We start from the raw sequence: 18,696 nt of genomic DNA, 5'->3' as shown, positions 1-18,696 counted from the left end.
CCTGGGGGATATTAGTTACCGTCCAAGGACATCAGAGTTTCCACATGGGCTCAACGTGCAAATCCCACTGTCTAAGCTGTTCCTACGGCCCGGCTTGAGCTGAAATCGGAGTCCCTCGGCAGGGCAGGCGGTTGTTACAGACAGTGCAGGACTGCATGGGAACCTCTGCCCAAAAGCAGCGCTGAGCGGGGGCCCCGCCGAGAGGCCTTTCACGGCTCCCAGTGCGGGTACATGCGGCTCTGTGTTACTTTTATTTTTGTGTCAATGATTCATCTCCTGCTTTGGTGCCAGGCCACTGCCATTCAGCGCTGCGAATGCTGGTGCTGCTCACCAGAGGCTGCAGGCTACGGGCGCACGTTCACTCGTGCGTCACGAGCCCAGGCAGGTGGACAGCGTAGGAGCCAGCTGATCTGCAGGCTGGGCTTGCCCTGGGTTTGGCAGCTCAGTTGATGGGCCAGGAAGCCAGTTCAAACCCAAGCCAGGTCGCTCGTCATTGCTGTGGGTGGAATGAGTCACGAGGGTTCTCGGCCCAGCTAGCCCCACTGCCGGCCGGTCTTGGACCCAAAGGGCTGTGGGGACTAAACATCAAGCTGGCCTCAGCAGGGGAGGTTTGAGGCACATGGGCAGGGCTCTCCTGGGGCAGGACAGGCCCCTGCAGGGGGAGTTGGTCTCCAGGGATCAATCCCCTTAGAGAGCAGCCCAGGCCCCCCCCTGAATTTACACACCAGGGGGATGTGAAAGGAGCGACTGCGACTTCACCAGGCTGCCAGCCAGGGCAGCATGTGTCGCCACTTCATCAGCCCCAGCCCACCAGCCGGAGACGGTGCTGCCCGCCAATCGCCAGCAGCAGCCAGGAGCTCAGCACTGGTCTGGGGCTCCCAGCTCCTGCCAAGAGCTCATCAGGGCCACCGGGACACCCAGCAGGGGACACTGTTCAGGCCAGGGCTGGACGTAAACCTCGGCTTGTCAGCCGCCAGAGCAGCTGAGACATCCTCCAGCCCATAAGAAGTCGTTTCAGAACACGGGCCCCCACCAGTCCTGCTGTGTCCCCGAGAACAGGATCTGGGGGCACTTCAGACTATCTGGGTCAGCACCCAAGGTCCAGCCAGTGTCCCATCTCCGACAGCAACCGCAGGGAAAGGGGCGGGACACCCCCAGCTGGCAGACATGCAATCCATCTGCCCCCCGCAAGGCCTCATGCCGTTCCCGAAGAGAGACCAGCTTCCACCCTGAAGCAGGAGGTTCTGTATCCCAACGTTTGGTCTCATGAATTCCGTTCATACAGGGCCCAGTGCAAGGGGGCCGCAGCCCCAAACCAGCCAGCGGCTCTGCGCGATCCCCACTGCCAGCCGCAGCGGTATGGCACAAGTGGGAGAGAGGTACGGCTACCTGGATGTTTTTTATTTCAATATATTAAATATATATTAATCAGAAAAAAGTCACATATGGTAAATCCCGAAAAAATACACAAATATAAATGTTGATTTTTTGTTTTACGTACAAGTTTATATACAGGAAAAGTCCAAAACGGGAGAGGAAGCCCTCCCAGGCACAGAAAGCCACGTGGTTGTCAGCGGATAGAACAAAATAGGTGTCTCCCTCCCAGCGCCCCTTCTCGTCTCTCGCTGCCTCTGCAGTTCTCAGCTGTATTTACAAGGTTTAAACCCCATCTATTTACAGCTTGTCTTTTTACAAAGAGACGTATCTGCAGCGGACAGGCGTGAAGCATCCCGTGTGCCATGCCCGCGGCACGTGTCCATCGCTCCGTGGGCACCGCTGCAAAAGCACAAGTGAGGCAAGAAGCCGCTGGGAGGGTCTGGAAACGGCTTGGTTCCGGCAGCTGGGGACGGAGGAGCCCGCTCCTGGCATGATGCCTGCCTGGCTGCAGGATGCAGCAGGAGGGCAGGGCAGGGCACTCAGAACAAACCCACCCCTGCGCATGTCTCAGGACCAGCTCCTCCTACCCAGCATGGTGAAGCGCCAGCCGTTGCAAGCGGTGAGTAGCGAGCCGGGGCTGGGTGGGGGGCTGTGGGCACAGGGATATTGGGCGTCTGAGTGCATCACCCAAAAGGCACATTGGGGTTCTCCACAGAGAGCTACGTCGCGATCCATGGGTTTGGTACACAACACGGGACGCGGAGGACGAGTGCGGGTCAGCCACCAGGAGGCGTGAAGGGCTCTGCCCACTTCCGACGAGTCCCCGCAATCCCAGATGGCAGTGGGGCTCGCCCCCCACCCGGTCTCTGGAAATGCTCCGTTGATCGCCCCCCCGCCCCCTCCGCGCACGGGGGAGACGTGTCCGTCAAAACTCCCCTTTTACAAAGCGAGCGAGCTCCCCGCGGTGGGGGCCTCCGGGTCCTGGGGGGCTGCACCCCCCTCAGAAGGGCAACGTGTCCATGAAGATTTTGTCCACGATGGGAGGCGGCGGCACCAGGTCCTCCAGCTTCAGGTAGAAGATGCGCTGCAGGCCTTGCGTGCAGAGCGTGCGCAGCTCCGGCAGCTTGCCCAGCAGCTTGGACAGGCAGTTGGGGCGGGTCTGCTCGCTCGCGGTGGACGTCACGTGGTCCTTCAGGCAGCTGACGATTTGGTTCTGGAGATCCTCCACTCTCTTGGGGTCCTTCAGCCCGTGGCGGTCTGGAAAGGAGGGGAGGAGCGGTCACTCCCGGCCTGGGCTAGATCCCAGCGCCCGGGTGCGGTGTGCACAGCTGGGCCATGGCAAAGCAGGCTCGCGCTCCTGCTGCCTTCTCCTGAACGGCCCCCCAGTCCCTGGTCTGTCTCACCCACCCCGAAGGGCGGGCAATCTCTTCGCTCTGCACCCTTTAACGCAAAACCCTCCTTGAGCAGTACGGCACTCTGGGAACTGCCGTTCTCAGCGGTCCCTGGGAATTAGAGGCTATGGCAAGGCATGCTGGGAAAAGGGCAGGAGTACATACAGGCTCCAGGGCCCCAGTATGCCTTGCTGATTGAGCCGGGTTGTGGTCTGCTGGACGCCTGGTGTAAAGAGACAAGGAGATCCTGACAGAGCCTCAGCCCCCGTCTGCAGCCTCTGGGGCTGCTGGGATCCAAACAGGCTTAACTGTCCAGGCCTGCCTAGGGATTTGGGGTGTCCCCCCCCCGCCCGAGATCTTCCTGAGGCCTGGTTGTCAGAGGGGGTGCTCAGCACGTTCTGGAAATCAGGCCCCTCTAAGGAATCTCATTCTGTGCCGAAATCAGGAGTCACTCCTGAAAGTTAATAATGGTCAGAGCGACTTCCGCCCCTGGAGGAGCAGAGTTGGGGAGCGGAGAGCTGGAGGAAGCCAGTGGCTGGAGGAAACCGGCTCACGTAGGGTTCCTGAGCCTTCTCCCACAGCACAAACCCGCTGCTCCGTGGAGACCCTGGTCACAGCTCGCAGAAGGCTCTCCGAACGTTACCGCGCCCACCTGCGTGTGCAGTGCAATAACCCCCCGGCCCAATGCCACAGAGGGAGCCGGTGTCCGGGCCAGGATCAGACCCTCTGGCTCCCAGTCCAGTGGCCAGAGCTGCCCATCCCTCCCCCAGCAGCCGCGTGGCAGGAAGGTGCAAACCGCCCCACCTGTGATGATGACGAGAGCCGCGAGGCAGGAGAAGGAGGGGACATCGATGCTCATGCGGTGCAGGCTCTGGGAGAACTCGAGGATGGAGTCGATCCACTCCCCGAAGCCCCGCACACACTGCATGCGGTGAAGCACCACCCCGTTGCAAAAGATCAGCTTGCCTTCCTCCGGCTTCGACCTGCAAGGGACAGGGCAGAGCCACACGCGGTCAGGAGAGAACGGAGGGCAGGCCAGGGGCTCTGCTGGCAGCAGAGTGGGGTCAGAGCAGAAACCAGAGTTGTAACAGAGGGAGCATGAGCAGAACGGAGCACTGGTGACGACAGCCAGGATCCCGGCCCGGTTAGCCAGGCACTCGGGGCCCTGCGCTGCAGGTCTGACGTTCCTACACTCTGGCACCACAGGACAGTGGAGCTGGGCTGTCTGAGTGGAGGGGATGACCCGAGTCACAGCTTCCTTTGAAACGCTAACGGCAGATGGTTTTGCCCAAGGTCCTGATCTCCGTGCCCTAGCCCACTGACCCAGGCTGCCACATCACCACCCCGTGTCTCATCTCGGTGTCCAGCGGCCACCTGGCTCTGGACAGGGCTGGGTGGGTTACGAAGCAGAGCGGGAGTTACCTGTAGGCCAGCCGGAGAATAAAGAGCTCCAGGAACGCAGATTCCAGGAGCAGGTCCTGATCCTCCTTGGGGAGCTCCTGGAACCCTTGGATCTTCTCCGCCCACTTGCGGATCACGTCCATGGAGCCGGTGAGCAGGTCGTAGAACTGCTGCACATCCACACAGTCCTCCTTCTCGAACTGGTAGGAGAGACTCTCCTGGAACTGCCGAGCACACGAGGAGGGGCAGGGTTAGCGTCCCACAGGCCGGGCCTCGGTCCACGCAGTACAAGTCCCATGAGAGTGGCCGGGGCTGCGTCTCTCAAAGCCATTGTACACCCTCCAGGTTAACGAATAAGCAGCAGAGAGACAGGAACCCGCACCCATCTGGGCCTGGGCGTTTTCTGCTGCCTAGCACTGGCAACAGGACTCCTGGGTTCTCGTTTGGGCTGCAGGAAGGAGTGTCCCTAGTGGTTAAAGGGAGGGGAGCTGGGAGTCAGGACTCCTGGGTTCTCTGCTACTGGCTTACTCTGTGACTTTGGGCAATCGGTTGCACTGCTGTGCCTCAGTTTCCCCCAAGTAAAATGGGGATAGCCCCTAACTTGCTGGGGCATTGGGAGGGTTAATTGTTTCCTGTTTCTGAAGGTCACAGAGCTCCCTGGATGAAAGGAGCTGGATTGGTCCCTGAGCCTCCAGGCCAGCCGGCATTTCACTGCCGAGGTCGGAACCCAAAGCTCCAGCTGCTGGATACATTCAACGACAGGCTCAGAAACAAGGCTGGTGGGATTCGGTTGTGTAGACAAATCCACCTGGGTGCAGAATGCGGGGCAGAGAACCCAGGAGTCCTGACTCTCAGCCCCCTTTAGCTACTAGACAACACAACTGCCCAAAAGAGAACCGAGGAGTCCTGCAGCCAGGACTAGGCGCTAGATACAGTGCATGCCTGGGGGAAGCTGACTGGGTCAGGTAAGCCTGAGTGTGTGGTCAGCACACACTGCCCTGTGCACTTCGACACCTGCTTTCCTCTGAGAGCCTGAGAGGCCTCCCAAGCCACAGGAAGCCCTGTAATGAGGCAGGGCATGGCTGGCCCCCTGGGACAAGCCAGGCACAGAGAGGAGGTGGCACAGCCTGGCACAGAACCTCCGAATCCTGCCTCTTGGTTCTCTGCTCCAACTCACTCCCCCTTCCTAGGGCTGGGGAATGAACCCAGGAGTCCTGCCTCTTAGCTCTTTAACCACTGGATAACACTGCCTTCCCAGAGCTGGGAAGAGAACCTCGTGTGCCCCACACACTAGCCAGCAGACAATGCTGCCGCAGTCGTACAGCACCGGAGCTTGCAGCCTTTTGTAGATGGCGAGGGCTCCAGGACCCCTTCTCTAACTGCCCGCAGGCCCTAGGGCTACGCCTCCCCAAACGCCACTGACCACGTGGGCTGCACATGGTTCCCTTCCCAGGCAGCGGCTGCCGCACCCAGCATCTCAGCCAGGGCTGGGGGGGTGGCTGGGAGCCAGCCCTCGGGGGCGCCCTTGCTCCAGGAGCCCCAGGACCCTGAACCCCCGGCTGTGAGCAGCAGGTACCTTGGAATAGTCCAGCTTGGTGGCGCTGGGTACGGAATCGATGTGCGCCCTGACGAGCGACGTGATGAGGCTGATGGGGGAGGTGTCCTGGGCCTGCTTGGGTTTGGACGGGAGCCGACCTCTGCGCCCCTTCAGGCTGTCCGTTCGGACCACTGGGGAGAGAGAAAAGGGGGCTGGACGTTACCATCTGAGCGCAGAGCTTGGCCCTTTGCAATGGGCAGCCCGTCATGGCTCTAAGCAGCCCCCTGGCCCCACAGATAAGTTGCCCCAGCACATCAAGCACTGGCAAAAGCAATGCTACCTAACTGCCGCCAGACCCGAGCGAGCAGCTTTCATAGCAAATGGGACACTGGGATGGGGAAGAGACTCAGTGGGGTGGGGGCAGCTCCACATCCCATCCCAGGGGAACGGCATGCACAAACAGATCCAGGCACACGGCTGGGGACTGGCTGCAGGCGCACAAAGGAGCTGGGGGCAGGGCTGGGGAAATCACAACATTTTGGCCCCAGAACATTGGGCAATCTGGGGATTGGATGGTTCTGGGGACGTGTGCACCCGCTTGGGTCCAAGTCTGGCAAGAACAGCTCCTGTGTTCCTTGCGAGATTCCAGCCACGTCTCCCCCCCAGCCCACCCTGTTCTGGATCCAGCCTGGAATCACAGCCACGGAACGGCAAGCGAGCATTTGTGAGGGGTGCTACCTGGTGGGAGCTGCCAGAAAGCAGCAGCACGAGACTGGGCCTGGAGGAGGGCAAGTCAACACACCTGGGGACAAGGGAGCAGCCAGGTGTACTGGGCCGCCGCAGAGCTGGCGCGGGGATAGCAGGGAGCGGTGCCGAAAGCAGGGCTCAGCTGCCAGGAACACACGGGACTTGTTATGGGGGCTGCTGGGCTGGTGCTCTCCTGCCTGTGCCCCCGCCCCGGGATTTGCCCTAAGCCCTGGCCTAGCCAGAGCCAGCCTGGCAGGGGGACACCACGTGTCGAGCTCTGTACCTTCTTTGACCATGCCCACGGCGAGGCACTTCTGGAAACGACAGAACTGGCACCGGTTCCGCCGCCGCTTGTCCACAGGGCAGTCTTTGTTGGCCAGGCAGATGTACTTGGCGTTCTTCTGCACCGTGCGCTGCAGGGAGCAGGAGAAACAAGGGAGCGCATCAGCCTCCGGCGAAGAGGGAGCACGAGATCCCGGGTGCCCAGGGCCGGGCCCGGATGGAACAAAAGCTCTTCTGTCCTCCTGGTATTTTTATAGCAGCGGCCCCGCCCCACGGCGCCCAGTTTCACATCCGAGGGGCCGTGTTCCCAGGACACGCGAGGGGGAAGGGAACACGTCGCTCTCCCGGCGGGGTGCCCGGACAGCCAGCACACCTGCACGCTCCCATCTGCGGGCAGGGATCGGGGGAGACTCAACTGCCTGCTCTTGGTCTGAGCGGTCGCCCCCTCCGGGCCCCGATTCCCCTGTCCCGCCCCCAACCCCGGGGCTCGGCGCCACCCTCTCCACACCAGACACGGCTTCTCCCCCCTCAGAGCCCGCGCTGCCCGATGCAGGCACTGCAGCTGCTCCCCGAAGGGGCCTGGGTCTCAGCACAACCCAAGGCCTCCCTGAGGTGCCTGGCTCTGGGCCAGAGTCACTAGCTGCTTTGGAGACCCTGGGCCACGGGGCTCATCCCCCGGCCCCGCTCCCTACGCACATGGGTCCCGATTCAGCAAGCTACACCCAGGCTTCACTCCACCCCCCGGCAGCACGTGCTTAACAGGCCGAATCAGGGCCCAAGGGCGGGAGGGGAAAGGGAGGGAAACCACCAGAGCCACCAAGATCTTCCCACGTGGCCGGTGGTTCTGGGCCCGGCCCCCGGGGCTGCGCACACAGGCCAGTGCTCTGCGTAACGGGGGCCTTGGCGTTGGCTCTCTGCACGACACTCTCCCGCCCCCCCCCCCGCATCCCCACGGCTCAGATGCCGTGGTGAGGAGAGGCGCCAGAATCTCGTCTCCACTAGCTCTTGCACCCTGCCTGCAGCACCCAGGTCAGCCCCAGCTCCCGGCCACCTCCTGACCCTCTGAACTGCTGGCCTGGGGCGACAGGCTGCCCACAGGCTCTGCCCAGCCCTTGCTCACCGGTGAGTGGGACATTGTCCACAGCTGCACACACGCCAAGCCCAGTCAGGGGCGCAGAGGGGCTTGCCCCATGCAGAGTGGCCAAGGGGAGACCCACAGACTCCTTCACTCGGCACATCCATCGGGGCTCCCTCAGGGGACCCTACCCACGTCCCAGAATCCCCAGCGTTGGCTGCCAAGGATTCTGGGGCCCATCTGGGAGCAAGATTGGCCACACGCTGCGGGCAAAGTGGGGAGGTTCTGGGTCTGCCTGCTGGCGAGGGAGGCCGTTGGCTCTGTGGGTTCCCAGGCACTGCCCTGGGTCTCCCCCAGCCCCACGTCCCCACCCCCAGCCCCGTACCTTGAAAAAGCCCTTGCAGCCCTCGCAGGTGCGGACGCCGTAATGCTGGCAGGAGGCGTTGTCTCCGCACACGGCACAGCGCCCCTCGTTGGCACCGGGGCTGCGCGTCTTCGCTGGCGACAGGGAGCCGTCCATCAAGCCGGGGCTCTCCAGGTGTGGGGAGGTCTGGCCCAGGGACAGGCCAGAGAAGCCCACCGGGGAGCTCTGGGAGAGCGCGAAGATCTCGGCGGCCGGCGGCACCTTGAGGGGGCTCTGGGGGACCCCGGGGCTGGGAGCAGAGGGGCCGAAGAAGAAGGTTGGCTGGGAAGAACTGCTTTTTGGCTGCTCCGCCCAGGGCCTCATGCCCTCAAAGTTCTGAGTGGGCGAGTAGGGCCCAAAGGAGCTCTCCCACGCTGGGACCTGTGGGGTCTGGAAGCCTGGGGTGGACGGGGACGGGATGGAGCAGGGGCTGCCGTAATAGTCCGAGCCGCTCGAAGACATGGTCTCGTCCAGCTGGCTGCTGAAGGAGCCGGGGTAGCAGCCATACACCTGGAAGTCCTCGAGTTTGAAGGAGGCGGGTTGGCTGGAGGCTGGGATCTGGTACAAGAACGTGTCGAACTCCCCACTGTAGTTATCCATGAAGGTGTTGAAGCTGGGCAGGGAGGTCGTGGCTGCGATCTCGGTGTTGACTAGGTCCATCGTGAACTTGCTGAGCTCTGGAGTCAGGAAGTCTGCCGGGTAGCGCTCACAGGGCCCTCCGCTCTGAGGCAAGGTCCCATGCTGCATTTGGATACAGGGCATCTCTGAGCAAGGGAGCAAAGGAAAAGGCAGAGGACTTAACAATGGGCTGGAATCAAACCCCCTCACCAGGCCACGGCTCCCCATTCATCGGGCAGAGCGCTTGTGTGGGGCAGCAGCTCAGATGAGCAGCATGTGCCATGCGGGTGACGGGATCTAGCCTTTGATCAGGGGGGTAGAGCAATCCATGGATAAGGCACCAGACTAGGAACCAGGAGAGCTGTCTTCTAGTCCCAGCTCAGATGCCTTGGGCCAGTGGCTCTCAACCTTTCCAGACTCCTGTACCCCTATCAGGAGTCTGATTTGTCTTGCGTACCCCCAATTTTCACCTCACTTAAAAACAACTTGCTTACAAAATCAGACATAAAAATACAGAAGTGTCCCAGCCTCACTGTTACGGAACAATGGCTGACACTCATTTTTACCATAGAATTATAAAATAAATCAAGTGGAATATAAACACTGTACGTACACTTCAGTGTACGGTCTACAGAGCCGTACAAACAAGTCACGGTATGAAACCGTAGTTTGCCCCAACTTCGCTGGGGCTTTTTATGCAGCCTGTTGTAAAACTAGGCAAATACCTAGATGAGTTGATGTACCCCCGGAAGACCTCTGCATACCCTCAAGGGTATGCGTACCCCTGATTGAGAGCCACTGCCTTGGGCAAGTTATCTCCCCTCCCACGCCTGTGTTTACCCCGTGAGGTCTTTGGGGGAGGGCCTGTCTCCCCAGCACCTACCCAGTCCCTCCTGTAATCTACAGCATAACAGAGCGACAGGCCTAAAACCACAGGGGTGGCACGTTAGCAACACTTGCTGTACAATAACTAACGGCCCTGATCTCAAGAGGAGCTGGCCGAGTCTCAGTGCAGTTCTGGGCTGGCCAGATCACAACGGGGAGAAAAATTCTATCCTCGATTGGCATGAACTGGTCCCCCTGCCCTTCCCTCTGGGGGGCCCTAAGCCAAGGACTGGCTGGACCATGGAGGCTGAGCTCCCCTCTGCTCCCCGAAGTTGGTGCCTTGGCTGAGCACGGCATGGGGCTTGCTGCTGCATGAACTCGGGAACTGCAGGTCCCGGGGGACAGCCATATGACTAAAACCAGGCGCTTCGGGGTGAAAGCCCATGGAGGTAAATTTCACCAAGCTCAACCAAAATCCACCCGCTTGCTGATGTCTACATTGCTAGAAGCATCAGCTCCAAGGTGGGGGCTTGCCTCTGTCTCAGTGGTGTAAATCAGGACTAACTCCACCCATGTCAATGGCATTGCACGAGCCCCTGGGGGGCTCCAGGAACCGAGGTGTAAGGCCAACCCCCACCTTGGCCCCAGTGACCCGACAAGTGAATGGGGACAGGAATTCACCAAAGGAAGCAGTGAGCCTGGTATGTGAGAAGGAATCAAGGACAAGGCTGTTCTGACAAGCTTGTATCTCACACCGGCCTGTCATCAGCCAGCTCCTTCGCAGCCATGGAGCAGCGTAAATTGAGGCTGTCAACACTGCACTCAGGGTGTTTGGAGCCGAGCTAAAGAACTGGCTAGTGTTGGAGACGGGTCTGAAGGCAAAGTCACATGGCGGAGCAGAGGCCTTGTGATCGTCCGAGGAAAGGTCGTTCTGAGCTGGCCTCATCGGGCATAAAGGCCATCGCCTGAAATGCTGTCCCCACAAACAGAGGGAATCGCAGAGCTGCCAATGGGCCCTGGGCTGGCCCTGCCTCGCCACCCCAGGGGCTTGGTGAGGAAGGTTTGCTGGGCCAAAATATTGGGCACCAAACCTCCTGGGTGGGAGTGTCAGGTGCAGACTTTTGATCCTAATTCAAGAACCAAACATACAGCCCGGGCCAGACTCCCGGATCACCCGGCTAGGAAGCTAAGTTCCCCCCAGGCCCTATGCACCCGCTCGCCTGAGCTCTTCGGACACTCCTGCCTCCCAAACTCCATAGCGGAGCGCATCTCTGCTGCATTCCCTCCCGCCGGCAGCCAGCAAAGAGAGCGACCGACTTCCACCGGCACCAAACGAGGCCACTTTGGATGCCTCTCTGTGCCGTTCTGACTCGAACAGGCCAAGCAAAGCTGAGCTGGCAGCTCTGTAAAGCATCAGGGCTGCGATCAGATGGCGGACGAGGACACAGAGCGGTGCCTCCCAGACACATAGCTCGAAGCAGATGAGCAGAATCCTGGCAGCCCTGGCACAGCACAAACAGAGCAAGAGCCAGGCCCTGCCCCAAAGGCAGACAAGACAGACAGAGAGGGGAAGGGATTTGCACAGGGCCACACCGTAGGATACCCAGGCGTCCGGCACCCCAGCCCAGCAGGTCCTGTGTCTGCACTCGTTCGAGAGCCCAGCAGGCCTGGCTGTAGATGTGTGGCCATTCTGCCCTTCCTGCCAGCTGCCCCATTGCCACACCGTGGCAAGGGCACACTCAGGAGAGTCCCTGCAAACCTATCCCCCTGATCTTCCAGGCCCGTCCCAGTGCCCCCCGACTGACCTGCTCCCCTCACTGGGCAGAGTTTTGTGCCCGTCTCCGGGCACCTGAAGGAGCTGCTGGCCAGCAGAAGGACCAGCAGGCTGGCTCAGTGCATGCTGGGCTCAGGGCACGGTGCCCCATCAGGCCGGTTCCATGTTACCACCCTCTCTCCCCCAGGGTGACCAAAAGACACCTCTGTTGGCTTGGCATGCCCCTGCCCCGGTCTCCTGGTCCACAGGCTTGGTTGCCCTTTGCACTCTGCACGTGGCCCTTTCACACCCACAAGCAAGCTGCCATTTCCCAGGCGGGAGGAAAGGCTGAAAATTGCTGCTGAGCACTTAGCGTTTTGCATCTGGACCCATGCAGCCCCCCACCCCCACGAGCCACCTTGCTCTTAGTTCTCACACTGAATCTGCAGCGGGAGAGGAGGTGTTTGAGAACTGGTGGTGCAGAACTAGTAACTGACCCGTGCCGCTTTCCTTTCCGACACATGCCGGCCTCCCTCTCTCAACCTGGGGAGTAGCAGGGCTGGAACAGCAGACAGGGCCATATAGAGGAGAGACGTAACCAGAGTCCCCGGTCAAGCTGAAAGCCAAGACAGAAGTAACCCTTGCAGCAAGACGATAATGTAATTCATATCGCAGACCTTTAAAGGTCATCTTCTGACTGGCCGAGAAGCAGTCCTTAATGGCCTGTAAAGGACGGCGGAATGTGGAGACATAAGAATTCCCAGCAGCGCTGACATGGTTGCGCCATCAGAACAAGGTTACAACGTTCTTCTGGGGCCAGCTGCTCCTTATTCAGGCAAAACTCCCATTGGCTTTGAGAACAGACTTCAGGACCTAGCCCGGTTATTTAAAAAGATCGATCCACATACAACTAACAGCATCAGCGGGCCACTGTCCTCAGCCACAAGTCACAAACTCACGCCCCACGTAGCTCAACAGAGACGGCTTTGCTCCAGTTTAACGACATTCTCTGCTCAGAGGCCCAGGCTGGCGTCCCCTTAGCTGCAAGGAAGGGTTGGCCTGGCAGGTCAGGCTCCGACCTAGCACTCAGGAGATCCAGGTTTATTTCCCACATCTCCCTTGGGACTCTCTGGTCCTGGTTTTCCCAGATGAAGAATTGGGATAATAATAATAGGAAGAAGTCTCTGCAAGGTTGATTTACAGCAGCACCAGGATCTGGCCCTGGTGTCCGAGGGCAAAGAGCCCAGCTGCCCTCTCTTTGGTAGAAGAGCTGTGCCAGCTAAAAGCACAGGGAATGCATGCACGCAGGGTGCTCAAATCAGTAACAATGGACACAGACGGCTTTCCTCTAGTCCTAGTGTTCTGACCAGTATTTTCCACCATTATGGATGACAGACATTATATAGACACACTATGCACCCGGCCAGAGCGGTCACTATGCTGTGTAACAGACCCATTCAGAACTCATGAGCGGCAACAGAGTGAAAACTCAGGGCACCTGTGCTCCATACAGCCAAGCTCCAGCTGCCTGAGCCATCAGCTGTTGTCAGTATAGGGCTTATGACACACAGTTGGGTCATTCTAATTCTAACCAGCAGAGGGACACCCCCCCACTCACACACTATTTACTACCATCTACACCCGTTCCTCACCTCCGCTCTGCCATCGCAGTAGTCACATCAACAGAAAGAATTGCATTAGCTTATTGTTGCTATAGCAACCCGACAACGCTACACACCACTGAGCCTTTATGATGTTGGGGTTTTTTTAAATGCAAATTGCTTTGAGTTGAAATCACCACCACCAAGGACAAAATAACCTCAGCCCGCCCCGACCTAGCCTGCTCACAAGGTTTGTCAATATTCTCTCCCCCCTTCATAGGGTGACCAGGCAGCAAGCGTAAAAAATTGGGACAGGGGGTGGGGGACAATAGGTGCCTATGTAAGACAAAGCCCCAAATATTGGGACTGTCCCTATATAATCAGGACATCTGGTCACCCTACCCCTTCACAGCTTGTGTTTTAAAAAATTGCAAGGGAAGGGTCAACAGGAACAGTTGATTTTCTGGACGATTAAAGCTTACTCAGGATTTCGCAGGCGCTGCTTGGTTATACAAATTTATTTTTCCTCCCGCATTTTAAAATTCTCCCTAGAGAGACGGATACATAGACTATGATGTTTTAAAGCAATATAAAAATCCCTCAGATGAGCCCCCTGCAGTCTGCCAGATCATACTTCAAAAATGACCATCCACTGTGGATTGTGCACTTGGTTGCACCGACGTACACGTGAAGCAACACGACTGAAGTCGCTCTGGTTTCCAGCAGTGTAAATGAGAGCGGAATCGGTTCCCCTCTCTCAAACTACTCTACTAGGATTCTAACCTGTAGCCTGATTCCGGGAGGTGCTGCACATAATGGCTCCTGTTAATTTTTGATACGAGTATCTATAAGGTGCTCCTCCCTGTGGTATCCAGAAACATGCATTACCCCCTGCGATCGGATACTGTTGCACGGGCGTGACAGCACCATGTTCACAGGTCTTCAGCCAAAGCACAAGAGCGCCTCCCCTCCCGCCGGGTGGCAGCAAATTGGCTTTGCCAGCCTTTCAGCGAGTTAGAAACGAACGGAGCCTGGCTGGTGAATCTGGTTGCCAGGTGTCTGAAGGCAAAGCTGCGTCTGTTGCTTGGGTCCAGAAACGGCATTCCCCCGCAGCAGCAGGATCCAGGCTCAGCAACCATATAGAAGGGAGCAAGATGGGGCCTTTCCTGATTCGCTCCCCTGCACCGTGCTGGTGCCAAGTTGTTTTGCATGTCAAAATTCAGAGGGATTTTATTTTTATTTAAGAAAGAAAGAAACCCCCCCCCCAAACAGCTGCTCTGTTCAGAGGCTAGGCCAGCCACGCAGCAGAAAGTCCACTCAAAGTTTGCCGTTCTATAGCAGCTCTGCTCACAGGTCAAAGCAGGGTCCCCATTGGCATCCAGAATCATCAACACAAAATAATATGTGCAAAACCAATTAACTGATCGTTTGATTAAAGCAGGTGTTCTCAAACTTCATTGCACCATGACCCCCTTCTGACAGCAAAAATTGCTACACAACCCCAGGAGACCAAGTATCAGGGGGCAGCCGTGTTAGTCTGTATCCACAAAAACAACGAGGCATATGGTGGCACCTTAATGATGAACAGATTTATTCAGGCAGGAGGGGAGACGGAAGCCTGAGCCCACCTGAGCTCTGCCGCCCCTGCAGAGGGGCCAGGGATAAAGCCGGAGCCCCACCTTTCTTGGTGGGGGGAGGGGGCAAAGCCAAAGCCTGTAACCTGAGTGCCCCCTCCCCCCCAGGGGCTGAAGCCCTTGGGCTTTGGCCCCAGGCAGCGGGGCTCAGACCGTCAGCCCTTGGCCCCAGCAAGGCTGCCAGCCCTTGGCGACCCCATTAAAATGGGGTCCCGACCTACAGTTCTGAGAACCACTGAATTAAAGTACCCTCCTGGATGCCTTGCTAAAGGCAGGGGATTTCAGAGGTGTGTGTTTATGTTGCAGTGTCAAATGACAGTAGAAGGATTAGTTGCAACTTATTACATTTAAAACAGCCTGAAAAAAGTGGGGGGTTTATCTTAACCTGGGAGCAGCAGCTTTGCTAACACAACACTAAAAGTGAGCCCCTCAGAGACTCAACTCCATTTAAAACCTTCTTGATTGGGCCAGGTCTGCAATCCCTTGCAGCACCCACTTTACACTTTAAGCACTGCATTTAAAACAGCAAAACAAGGAACTCGAGCGCCAGCCTGCCAAGGTGACTAGGGAAAGGAGGACAGAGCTCTGGACACAGGCAAGGTGGTAATTTGCAGAGGGGTTTTAAAGAGCCGGTGGAACGCTCCTGTTACTTTGCCATATGCCCACAGCAATCCTGCCCCACTGTCACTTCTTGCACAGCCCTGGCACACAGCCGTCCCTCAGTGTGACACACAGTATCAAACCTGATCCGCCAACTCAAGGGCCCCCCTCACCTCCCTCCAAATAAAAGGGACACAGCTGCTTTCAAATAGCAAAGAGCCGCAGCACAGACGCTGTCCCTGCAGCCGCCATCCCCCCAGCACAATGTCAGTCAAGACTAGAAACAGAAAACCACTGGAAACACACCCCGCTCACCTGCGAGCGCCGCCCCAACTCCCAGGTCGGGTTCCTGCAACTTTACACTCCAAAAAAACCAACAATGCCAATGCAGCCTTTAAAGGCGCCCAGTTCGATGGAAAGGAACGCCCCCCGCCCCCCCAGCGCCTCTGGCCTCCATCCCACCTTGCACAGAAGAGAGCAACATCCCTCCCCCTTTCCACCGCCTATCCAGGAACACCCACCCCACAGCTCCCCACCTGCCAGGTGACCCCCCCCTCCCAGCCCAGCGGCTCCCCACCTGCCAGGTGACCCCCAGCTCCCCACCTGCCCCACGGCTCCCCACCTGCCAGGTGACCCCCCCTCCCAGTCCAGCCCAGCCCAGCGGCTCCCCACCTGCCAGGTGACCCCCCCCTCCCAGCCCAGCCCAGCCCAGCCCGCCGCGCCCCGCCCCGCCTGCCAGGTGACCCCCAGCCCAGCCCAGCCCAGCCCAGCGGCTCCCCACCTGCCAGGTGACCCCCAGCCCAGCCCGCCCCGCCCCACCGGCCAGGTGACCCCCAGCCCAGCCCAGCCCAGCCCGCACTCCCACCTGGTGGAACCACTCTCCGGAGCGCTCCGGGGGCCGCGTAATCCACCTACCCGGGTGCAAGGGGACCTCTGCCCAGGCCCCGGGCGGCGAGCTGCACCGGAGGCGCCCGGCGGCTGGACGGGCTCGGAGCGGCACTGGGGCTCCCAGCCCTGCGCAGGGAGATCCTCTTAAGCCCTCTGTGACGCACGGCCCGGGGGCGGGGCCAGAGGAGGGGGGACCCTTTGACGCAAGGCCGGCTGCAGCCGTGGCCATACAAGGCGCGAAGGGGCGGAATTTTCCGGTCCCCGCGGGGCGGGGAGGAGGGGCGGGCTGGAATGTCTGGGCGGGTGACGCACACGGGGTTCCATTGACGCAGGCCTTAGAATTGTTTGATCTATAAATAGCCCGGCGCTGCCCCTCGCTAAAAATAGACCCCCTGGGCAGGGAGGGGGAGGGGCGCGGGGCCAGGAATAGAAAGAGCCAAAGTGGGGGCAGCCAGGAGGAATAAAAACAGAAAGGGGGGGGGTGGAGGGGGCAGGGACTCACAGGTGGAAAGATTTAAGTGGACAGTTGTGTGTGTGTGTGTGTGTGGGGGGGGGGTTATTGTCAAAACAAAGGCAGCCCGGGGGCCAACTGTCACCAGGGCTGTATTTTTAAAAGCTACTTTGGGTTACGGTGAGCAGACAGCAAGTGTAAAAAATCGGGACCGGGGGGGGGGGGGGTAAATAGGAGCCTCTATAAGAAAAAGACCCAAAAATCAGGGCTGCCCCTATAAAATCGGGACGTCCGGTCACCCTACTTTGGGTCAGGGCTTAATGTGTAAGGAAAGAGGGGCCGGGCCCAAGCAAGCGTTTTACATTCATAACTGATGCAGCCGGGCCAGAGGTGCGGGGCTCAGCCCTGGCACAAATTAAGCCCTGCTTTACGTTCAGTGCCAGGGGTCCCTGCTCGCTGAGTGCCCTACAGAAAGGCAGGGAGGCAAGGGGATTCGAGAATTGCCTTGTTTGATTGCAAAATTACTTACACACACAGTTCTAGGGCTGCCTCCAGGTATACAAAACCGGCACTCTTTAAGAACTGCCTTCATTTTTTTAACTCTTATGTGGGGTGCTTCCTATACCTTGAATGAACGTTTATTGCAAATCTCACTCAATGTTTATGGTCCTGCAAACATTTCTGCAGAGGCTGAAAGTAAGCATGTGACCATTAACTTCAAAGGGATTTACTCTTTCTTAAATTTAAGCCTGTGCATTAGTGCAGGATTGGGGCCTGAACGGGTTGATCTTCACATAGCAAGTTTTTAAGCTCCCCCAGGGTTGCACGCACACACACACACACACTCTCTCTCTCACTCACTCTCACACAGAGTTTTACTGCCCCCATTCCATAAAACACACCCAGAATATTTTGCAAAACTGGGATCTCTTTACACTTACTGCCCTCCAAATTAAAAAAAAGTCACCTAGAACATTTTGCAAAACCGGGGTAATTTCCAGTTTCCCGCCCCTCTGAAATGCAACTGGGATATTCTGCCAACCTGGGCTCACTTCTAGTTGCTTTTGGTTTGCTAATGCTGCCCACATTGGAGAAGCTCTCTGAAGCAGGGCCCATCTTTTCTGTTAAATGTGCGTACGCTGCCTAGCCGGAGAGCGGCCCAGTCTGGGGTCTACAGGTGCTACCCCCATACAGAATCTGTCATCAACATTGGCACTTGCTTTAGCCCGGCAGCACTGAAGCGGTGTTTTCAGTACCCGCCGCGCAGAGGGCAACTCCGGCTGTGCAGAATTCCCTGTTCCTTCTCTCTGGGAGAGGATTCTGCAGCACCGGGCTCATCGCCTGGTGTCGGAAAGCCCTGTGGAAACCCTGCGAGTTCACGCAAAGGTGGGAGGGGAACTAGGGCTGTGGGTTATGGAGGATTCTGAAAAACTAGGTCAGCTTGGAGCACGTGGCCTCCCACACCTCTCGCTTCCCAGGGTGAATGGGTGAGTCCTTCTCTCCCCTTTGAAGTCACACAGGGAACATGGCCCTGGCTCCTCTGAGAGCCCAGCCCCCGAGACAACCCAGAGCCCCTCCTCTGCCATTGCGGGGAGGAGACTCCCACCATGCCAGGATCCCGTGCAGCCGTCTTCCACAGGCTGCACACTCCCTTCTGGGCTGTCCCCAGCCCTGGTGTCTCCACCCTCCTCGGGCTGTCCCCATGCCCTTTCCTCTACCCCCAGCCCCTGCTTTATGGGGTAGGGAGGGCACCAGAGTCCACCCCTCCTGTGGGCTGTTCCCTAGCCTTGCCTCGAGCTTGCTTGGGTGCTCCCTTCCCACACTAGGCAGACTAGGCTCCTATGATTACTGGCCATTGCCTTCTGCTGGATAGAATCAGAACTGCTGCCAGGTTATCATTCACCCCACACTGCAAAGGGCTAAGGGGGATTCTCCCTCATGCTGCATGCGACGGAGCTGGGCTTTCCAGAAAAGGAGGAGCCAAGTTCTTTGCAGGCTGCCACCCTGAAATGTCAAGAGGCTGGCGTGTACAGTAAAGCGAAGGCCTTGGTGAAAGGGGAACAGACCCCAGCTCCCTTTCCTGTAACTTGAGACGCACAAAGAGGAGAAAATA

General features: G+C 58.5%; 1 protein-coding gene across 3 annotated transcripts; it reads right to left on the bottom strand.

The window, feature by feature from the left end:
- Window positions 1-1,486: 1,486 nt before the first annotated feature.
- NR4A1 (nuclear receptor subfamily 4 group A member 1) lies at window positions 1,487-16,288 on the bottom strand. 3 transcript variants are annotated; one of them, XM_074934789.1, is made up of 7 exons: window positions 16,160-16,288; window positions 8,196-8,977; window positions 6,737-6,866; window positions 5,746-5,897; window positions 4,191-4,393; window positions 3,573-3,751; window positions 1,488-2,634 (listed from the first exon to the last, which is right to left on the bottom strand). In XM_074934789.1, the coding sequence occupies exons 2-7, from the start codon at window positions 8,973-8,975 to the stop codon at window positions 2,378-2,380; spliced, it is 1,701 nt and encodes a 566-aa protein (XP_074790890.1). In that variant the 5' UTR covers window positions 8,976-8,977; window positions 16,160-16,288; the 3' UTR covers window positions 1,488-2,377. The 3 variants fall into 3 exon arrangements, with proteins under 3 accessions (XP_074790887.1, XP_074790890.1, XP_074790888.1); XM_074934787.1 differs by having other exon boundaries at window positions 16,110-16,277; XM_074934786.1 differs by lacking the exon at window positions 16,160-16,288 and having other exon boundaries at window positions 1,487-2,634; window positions 8,196-9,269.
- Between the last annotated feature and the right edge of the window lie 2,408 nt (window positions 16,289-18,696).

Source organism: Natator depressus, chromosome 20 (assembly GCF_965152275.1).
Source record: "Natator depressus isolate rNatDep1 chromosome 20, rNatDep2.hap1, whole genome shotgun sequence".
NCBI lineage: Eukaryota > Metazoa > Chordata > Testudines > Cheloniidae > Natator > Natator depressus.
The sequence above is the reverse complement of the archived record's forward strand: the minus strand, read 5'-3'. Positions and strand labels throughout refer to the sequence as shown.